The 8,798-nt window shown below is 36.3% G+C and overlaps 1 protein-coding gene across 1 annotated transcript in view; it reads left to right on the top strand.

The window, feature by feature from the left end:
* The window catches only part of LOC104404169 (von Willebrand factor A domain-containing protein 8-like), a gene marked incomplete at its 3' end in the record, with an annotated part of 50,495 nt that extends 42,083 nt beyond the window's left edge, over nucleotides 1–8,412 (top strand). Inside the window, exons 12-15 of the mRNA XM_010012534.1 lie at nucleotides 443–603; nucleotides 1,773–1,886; nucleotides 4,463–4,541; nucleotides 8,338–8,412. Of these exons, the coding sequence (XP_010010836.1) occupies nucleotides 443–603; nucleotides 1,773–1,886; nucleotides 4,463–4,541; nucleotides 8,338–8,412 (429 nt within the window). The remainder of the gene's footprint in view (nucleotides 1–442; nucleotides 604–1,772; nucleotides 1,887–4,462; nucleotides 4,542–8,337) is intronic.
* Nucleotides 8,413–8,798: the final 386 nt, after the last annotated feature.

Raw genomic sequence — 8,798 nt, 5'->3', positions numbered from 1 at the left:
TCCTGCTGAGAGGTGGAATGTCATGCTGCTTTGTGGTCAAGATTAAAGATGAAATCTTTGCTCTTTCAGGTGACTTCTACATGAAATAAATGACTCATTTGTTCCAGGTGTAAATTGCTGCCCCCTTCTGTACACAAAGCTATGTACAGGTTGTCATACGCTTGCATTATGTTTAAAGGTTGGGGGGAAGGCTTTTGTTCTGTTTTCAAAGAGGTGCTACTGGCAGGTCTAGAACTTCCAAAGACTAATTAACATAGTGTATGTGTAGATTTCTGTGTGTATTTCTAATACTCTTTGGAAAAGTAATTGAAGATTTCCTGCTAGTCTTCTTTGGGTATATTCTCAGGATAAACAGAATTCAGTTTTTTAAGCAGAAAGCGTGTACTTGTCAATGCAGAAAGTAGAGCATACATATATTAATCTGATTAATTGATACTTACAGGATATGACAGCTAGAGATTTGCTACAGCAAAGGTACACACTTCCTAATGGAGACACTGCTTGGAGACCATCGCCACTTGTTACTGCTGCCCTGGAAGGAAAGCTTGTTATTCTTGATGGCATTCATCGAATTAACCCTGGCACTCTAGCAGTACTTCAAAGGTCAGGACATGAGCATGGATAAGTTGGCTCTGCATGAGCTGTTCATTGAGCAGATGCATACTGAGAAATAAAGTTCCTTTTGGTGAATATGAATTTCCGTAAGTTCAAGTATACTGTAAAGATCAAGCTGAGCATTGAAGTTTCATAGAATATGTGATGTTCAGTCTTCACATACTTAAAAGCAGAATAAATTATTTCATGTTCTTTCTAAGTGTATAATACAGGAAATTTCAGCTCTTTGTAAATACAGACTGTAACTCTGAATTGAAGGAAGAGTTCAATTTTACTCCTAACTTAGGAAATCTAAAAATCAGTAATATTTGCACAATGATTTGAAAATGCGAGATGTCAGAAAATGTTTAAAATACTTTGCATTCTGCTTCTAAATAAAATGCAGTCATTGCAGTTACATGTAAAAACATACTTCGTTTTGATGGCAAAAAACTCCTTCTAAACATTAAGTTATTTTTTATTAAGTTATGAAATAAACTTTGCAGAAGAGTAGTAGCAATGGCAAGTGCTATGTTAATAGTAATCTATACTGTCAGGTCAATTTTTTCTGCTATTTCATGTTCCTGCATCGTATACTGCAAACTTAAAGGACATCAGCAGCTTTCAAGGCAGGTTGTAGCAAAAACATTTTGTGCCTTCTCTTACTATACATTTATGCAGAAGACTAGAAGAGAAAACTATGCTTGCCTTGTTTTCCCTTTTTAATCAGTTTAGCTTTCCTTTCTGATTTTGACATGTGCATGTATTATATCTAATCAACTTCTGCACAAAAAAAAGTAAAAGGTGGGTCTGTATGTAGGTTAATCATTAAAGGAAACTGAAATACATTGCTTCAAGAAACAAATCTAAAGTATATTACTTGGTACAAGTATAACAAAATGGGTTGTTTCATGCTATTTGTGCACAGTCTACTGGTAAGACAGGATTTTTTTTTCTTTTTCTTACCACATCTGTTTAAACTAAGTTGACTGACTGACTATGTGCTGAAATTGTTTACTGATGCATATTATTTTACCTACACACCTGGTTGTATCTTAAATTTTCTTTTTACTATCACCCATGTAGACTGAGGTAGCTTTTAAAAAAGCATTAATTGATATAAGTATATGTGAAAGTGATCAGAGGCTAGATAAAGCTTATTCTTTATTTTCAAACAGACTAATACATGACAGAGAACTGACCCTCTATGACGGCACTAGATTGTTAAGGGACGATAGATATCAAAACTTAAAAGAAGAATTACAGATCTCTGAGGAGAAACTACAGGAAAGGTAAAGTGTCAGCTATGACTATAGAATGCAAACAGAATTTAATCCTGTAAAAAGCTTGATTTTTTTAATGTTTTTTACAAAAACATCATGCAAAATGCTTCTCTATTAAATTGATACCTTCTAATTACGAAAAGAAACATATTTTAAACATCAGTTTCCTCATGAACTTTTATTCTTTCTGTGGCATGGGAAAATTATATCCTGTTTAGAGTGCTTGACCTGAAAGGAAAACATTCAGTATCCTTTAACAGAAGGAGTTAGAAATTGAGGAGCAATTATAAGTTCATAAAAACATAGATACAAAAGTATATAATATTTAATTTTGGAATATTTTATTATGACTGTTGGAAAATAAAGCTAAATGGAAATTAAATACAACTGGTTACTTTCTTTTGCCTCATTAGCTAGAAAGCTGGTATATAATTTACAACTAGTATGGAGCAGGAAATCCTAAGGATGGGTTGGGACCATTATGCTTACTCTTTTTGTTTCTTCACTTCCACTTGTCTGCTAGAAACATTCCACAGATAGAAACGTTTTCTAGTCTTTTGAAGCTATACTTGTTACATAGTCAAACACTGCTGACCAGTTGTAGTTAATGGGAAGGCTATCATTGAGCGTACATCAAAACGAATGCCATCTAATACTCAATATAAGGAGCTAAACATACTATGATTCTTAAAAGGCTCTGATCTCTGAAAAAACATTCTATGATTCTGTGTCAGATATCTGTGCTCATACTTACACTGCAGGGTGTGCGTATGCCCAAACTTTGAAAAGGCTTTATTGGTTATAGTAGGGATGCATTCATGATGCACCACCCTGTTTCTCTCAATTGTCTCACTGAATACTATTTTTTTCCTTGACCTTTGTAGTCACCCTTTAGAAAAGCTATTTTTCTTTCACTGTTTGTTGGGTTTTTTAAATTATTTCTAATTCCCTTTTGATCAAAATACTGTGTTTTTTAAAAACCATCAGCAACAACAGAAAAAAACAAACACCACAACAAAGCAAACTTTTATTTTAGGTCTTCCATGACATTTATATTGATTTTTTTGTAGGTATAGTGTAATCTAAGCCTACGTCTTGTACCTAATTAGCTAAAGTCCACTGTGCTGAGAATCCTACCTTCTAGGTGAAATGTTCAGTCTGGCCCTTGTTCAACTTTCTTCTGTATTGACATATTCAAAAGAAGCCAGGATAAAGTAATGCAAACATGTATCCACTCCTTTGGTTTTGGCTATGGGCTGCTTTGGCATCAGTGAACCACTGCTCTGTAGAGAGGGCACTGTTCTTGTCACCCCTTAAGGAACTGAAGGTGTTCCAGGACCTCATCCTGGCTTTGGTCCCTTACATACTCTGAAAACTTCACAACCTTTCACTGGCTCCAGGATGCAATGTCAGTAGTTGCTCTTTGATTCCAGGATTACATTCCTCCCTGCTACTCATCCTTCTCAGCAGCAGCTACTGCAAACTTCAGTACCGTTGCAAAAGATCGCCTGTGGAGATGTTCTATAGAATATGTTGTACCTTTAATTTGTTAGCAATTAGCTGGGCAAGTTCTTACTTCTGAATCATGATTGGAAGGTGCTTTCCGTATTGATGAGATACGTTGTCTCTTTTTTAATGTGTGTCAGTGGCTGTAGCTAGTGGCCTTAGCTATATTTCTGATGTTAAAGCAAGATGAATAGAGAGCTTTCTTATCCTGCTTTACTGCATTTGACTAAAGTAATTTCAATATGGTTGCTCTTTGCCAGGACTGCAGAATATATGCTGTTATTCCCAGCTCTGCTGAACTGAAGCTGGGATGTTTGATGAGTGACACATTAAGACTACTGTTCATTTTCCAGCAAGGGAGTTCACTGTGGAAAGTGGTTTTGAGTTTTGAATCAGGATATTATTCTGACTTTCTTTTTCCTAAACCCCACTCATTCAGCCTCAATTCTTTTTTGTGTATTGGGAATCAATTTGATACATAGAATACATATAAAACATTACTTTTTTAACTTAATTTTGTTATTAACCTTTTTATTATCTACCTGATGTCATGTACTAATGTGGTTCTTATGAGAAACTGAGGAAGAGGAAGAAACATACTGAGAGGCACATCAGTGACTCAGTGGAAGTGCATGACAGAGTTTTAAATGTCTAAGCAGTTAGGCAGGACCTAAATGAAGTAGCTGAAAATAGTCATAAACAGAGGAGATACAAGATCAAAAGAAAAATGAGTGTTTCTGGAGGAGTAGAATTTGAAAGAAAGAAGCCAAAAGCTTTATTAGGAAATTATTAGATTAGGAGAGCAAGGCCATCTTCAGAATTTCAGGAAAAGTGATAGCTGGAGACTGGAAAGCAGCTTTGGTAGAGAAGATCTGATACCTTACTGCTGTATGTCAGAAATAAAAAACATGGGAATACATACTCTCCACCTCTCATTCGGGTCAGCTTAGCTATGCATGAGTGTTCTTGATTGTAGTGGCTATTTGTAGTATAGTTTGTATTTTCTGTCTTCTGTGCTACTTCTCATCATTGATAAATGCAAAATAACTCACTGTTACTCTCTGTTTCCTTAATTTAAGACTCGCTAATGAGGTGGTCAGATGCTGGTGGAAGTTACGTAAATACAAATATGTCTTTCATAATGGAAATGAACAACTGGTAATGCTTTTTACTAGACTAGTTGGACTCAGTACTTTGTGAATGGAATTTAAAAACAGAATTTCTATTTAAATCTGTTACAGAAAAAAGGAGTACTATTCCTAACCAAGAAGCCAAAACTTCTGTTAACATTCTTTCTTGTCTCTCTGTAAAAGGATTTTACACATCTAAAGATTTTTCCAATTTCTAAGAAGAGAAAAAGTTTGAGATGCTAATGGAGACATTTTGGGAGATCCCTTCCTTAGACGAGCAAGACACAGTTTGTACTAAGCTTTCATGCTTCTATGTGAAAGTATTTGATAGTAAAAAAAGTAATTTTTTTTTCCAGTTTTAGTGCCTTTAGTTTTTAATGCTTCAATAATAATACGCCTCCTACGTGTAGTAAAATACAAAGTAGAATACTGCACAACCCATCACTTTATTTCCAACCCTGATAAGTCAAGAAGTTGTTGTTGCTTGTTTGTTGTTTGTTTGGTTTTTTTTTAAATAAAGGGATTGTATTTTAGATCACACTATGGGCTAAAGAAATCATGTGCCTTTGTATATGAATGTATTATAGTAGAGGATATAAATAGCTTAAACTGTGGCAGTGCTGGACAAAGAGGTTTGGTTTTCAGATTGCTTTTAAGTTTTGCAGGTTAGAGCACTATTATTCATAAATTATATTTTGGATAACATCGTTTAGAAGTTGTATTACCTTTGTGAGAGCTACTAAAATATATTACTTTAAATTATGTTAGTCATTTTCACTGAGTTGTATGTTCATTATTCATTATTCACTATTATTTCTACATCTGTTGTGTCTACTAGCATTTTTCTGAGAAGGGTTTCAGACTGGTGGGTGCAATAGCTTTGTCTGACAAATGCAAGCAGTATGCTTGCCTTTGTGAGATTTTGGGATACTCCTTGGCCTGGTGAAAGCCTGTACGTTACAAGGTAACTAGCGGTGGGCACAGAGTACTTTTTCTTCTTTGTTTTGCCAGTTTGGCTGTGGAGTTCAGTTAGAAAACTGTCACAGTAAGATGACATTCACTCATTTGAAGAAAAATATTTTTGTTTATGAGTTTGCCAAGAAGAAAAAAAAAAGCTGCCCTTGAGAAAGTGACAGATGGTCCTTAAAGATCATCTGCGTAGAAGGAAATTATAGCTGCTGAGTCCTTATTTATTTAATGATTGTATGATTCATTTTCCTGAACAGGTTCACAGATTTAAAGCAAATGCATTCAATTACTGTGCATATCCAAGATTTCTGCATAGAATTTCTGCAGTAATCATCCGTTACGTTACTGAGATAGACACTGTGAAGGTAGAACACAGGCTTTACAAGACAAGCAGTGAGTTGTTGGTTTGTCTTATGATGCAGTATTTTAACCTGTTTGGGTGGATATCCCTCCCCGCAACACTCACACTCAAGCACAGTGATGGTAAGGCCTAAGTGTGGTGAGCAGAAAATCAGCTAGTACAGGAAAACCTAGAAGCAGGTATGTAATAGGATTGTTCAAAAGCTAAGAAATCACTCATAATGCATGGGTAGTTCTAGTGCCCTCCAGACAGTGGGTTGTTTTCCATGTGATTAGTTTGAAAGGGAACCCACAGTAGATGAGACAAATACAGAATGTGGTAGGGAGTGAATTTAGCAAGCAATACAAGTTTTTATTTGCTTACATTTTCTAGCTTATACTTCATTTTTTGTTGTGGGGTTTGGTTTTGGTTTTGTTTTTTATTTTTTTCCAGTTCAGTGAATTTTCAGTTAATCTGTTTAATTTAGACGGTGGTGAAATTTAAGAAAATCTACAAGAAAACAATAATAGGTCATTGCAGCCCTAGTACTAGAACAATTCCCAACTCAGAAAATTTGATAGAAAATGAGATTTATGAAATCATGTTACAGGAAGAGATGACCAAAATTAGTTTTACAAGATGGCATTGGGAATGCTGTTTTCTGGTTTGTTTTTTTTTTTTTTACCTTAGGAGAAACTTAAATTTTTCAGAACTATGTATCACTTTCCCTAAAATCACCCTGAACAGTCTGTGTTCTGATGTTCCTCTTGACAGGAGTGGTGGTAATTCTTGGTTGGAATTAAACACTGATGTTGAAAGACTGATATGCATATTATTAGAAGAGTGCTCTGCTACCTGTGTTGCCAGTAAACATTTAACAGAGAAGCAGAGAGACCCTTTGTATTAATCAATACCCACCAAATCTTCACACTGTGTTCGAGGCTCATTAATTTAAAAGGTGGTGTGTTTTTTTACAAGATACAATTACTTGATCTTCCTCTGCAAAGAACACAAGATGTCAAGGAGTTATTTTTTACAAAACATAGCTTCATGTAGGAGCTCCGTATTATATTCCTTCAGAGGCTTGATCTGTAATACTGTGGAACAACCTTAAGCTCTTCAGTTGTGCTAATGGAAGCTGGGAACTTTTAGAGCATTGCACGATTGGGTCATTTATGGTATTTAATAATACACTTAGCTTGACATTTGCATCACTGTAAACATCATTCCAAACAACAGGCTTTTGAAGTAGCCAAGTAATTTTACTCATGTTTACAAACTGGAAACCTGCAGGAGTGATGTTGTGATACATCCAAGTCTAAAGAGTACATCAGTGACTTTATTCAAGATCACCAACTTAGCTTGCCCTGACTTTGCATCTCCTGTTCTCCCACTTTTCCCCATGCTCTCCCTGGCTGTCCCCACCATGCCCTTTGAGTTAGGTGAAATGTGTTCCCTTATGGTATTACAGAGGGACCAGAATTTGTTTGAATTTGGTGGATTTCTGCAGGAGTGTTCTTTTCCATCTTGGGGGGGAAGTCTGGAAGTACATGTATTTAACTTGTCTAAGAAACATTTGCTTCTATAGCAAGGTTGGCTAATGTTCCCTGACCTTCTTTTATGCTTAGTGACGATGACATTCCCATTGGTTCCTCTTTCATGTGATGTTTTCAGACATCTATTTCTATTTATATCTATCAGGGAATAGCTTCTAGGCTTATGACTTTCAGCTGAGAATAACTCATGCCACCCCGTGTGTTTGCTTTGATACAAGACACTACTGTAATCATTCTGTTGTATCACAGATTTATTGTTGTGACTAACAGATAAGCCAACTATGAGTAGATTTGTTAATTTATGTTTAATGGTCATAGTCTATCTTCTGATTCCCTTGCTTATGCCATCGTTTCCCCCCTCAGTTTAACCAGGAAGAATACTTGCCTCCAAGTGTTCTGATTTTAAATATAGTAATTTAAATGACATGATAACAGGCATATCTAGAAATATAAGCTTTCTAATTAAATTTCACTTGCTATTTCCAAATTAACATCTCCTATTTTAGTAAGAGTACTGTGAAATTAATTATTGAAAAGAGGCCATCCTTGCACTGTTTGACTGGCTTTTGTATCTGACTTGTAATTCTCTACTGTTTCTAAAGATCATGCAATTGTGCTGATTAATAACTACCAGTACATTCCCAGTCCAAAGAGGTGGTAATATGAGGGAGACAAAAGATGTGAAGAAGGCAAAGATACTGAAAACCAAGGCATCGGTCTTCTACTGCCCCAACACGCACATCTAAAAGTTGTATATTTAAGTTTGTGTTGCTCACAGTAAGCTCCTGTTATCTTCAGTGGATTCAAATAGGCAGGTGTCTAGGAGGCTGTTATTCACTAAATCCTGCAGCATTAACTAAGGGACACTGACTGAAGCTAGCAGGTCAGTTCCATAAAGATTTAAAAAATAATAATGAAAATACCTTTTACAACCATGAACAGTGCATGTGTTGCCACAGGAAATTGTGGAGGCAGATAAGATGAAGAAGTTTGTAAAGGGATTAGACAAACTTGTGGGTAAATGGACATTAAAGGTATGTAGCAAACAAAAGGCAGACTAGGGACAATGTGGGCCCTCTCCAGAAGCTATCGGGAGGACTGGCTACCCTGGATTTGGAGAAGTCTGAGGTTCTTAATGACTTCTTCACCTCTATCTTCACTGGCAAATGCTTAGACCACACCACCCAAGCCTTGGAAGGCAAACGCAGGGACTGTGAGAATGAAGACCTTAGGCCCACTGTAGGAGAGGATCAGGTTTGAGACCACCTTAAGAACCTGAACGTGCACAAGTCCATGGGACCTGATGAAATCCATCCACGGGTCCTGAAGGAGCTGGTGAATGAAGTTGCTCGGCCACTGTCCATCATATTTGAGAGGACATGCCAGTCCAGTGAAGTTCCTGATGACTGGAAGAAGGGAA

Source organism: Nestor notabilis, unplaced genomic scaffold, assembly GCF_000696875.1.
Source record: "Nestor notabilis isolate BGI_N333 unplaced genomic scaffold, ASM69687v1 scaffold8294, whole genome shotgun sequence".
Classification (NCBI taxonomy): domain Eukaryota; kingdom Metazoa; phylum Chordata; class Aves; order Psittaciformes; family Psittacidae; genus Nestor; species Nestor notabilis.
The sequence above is the reverse complement of the archived record's forward strand: the minus strand, read 5'-3'. Positions and strand labels throughout refer to the sequence as shown.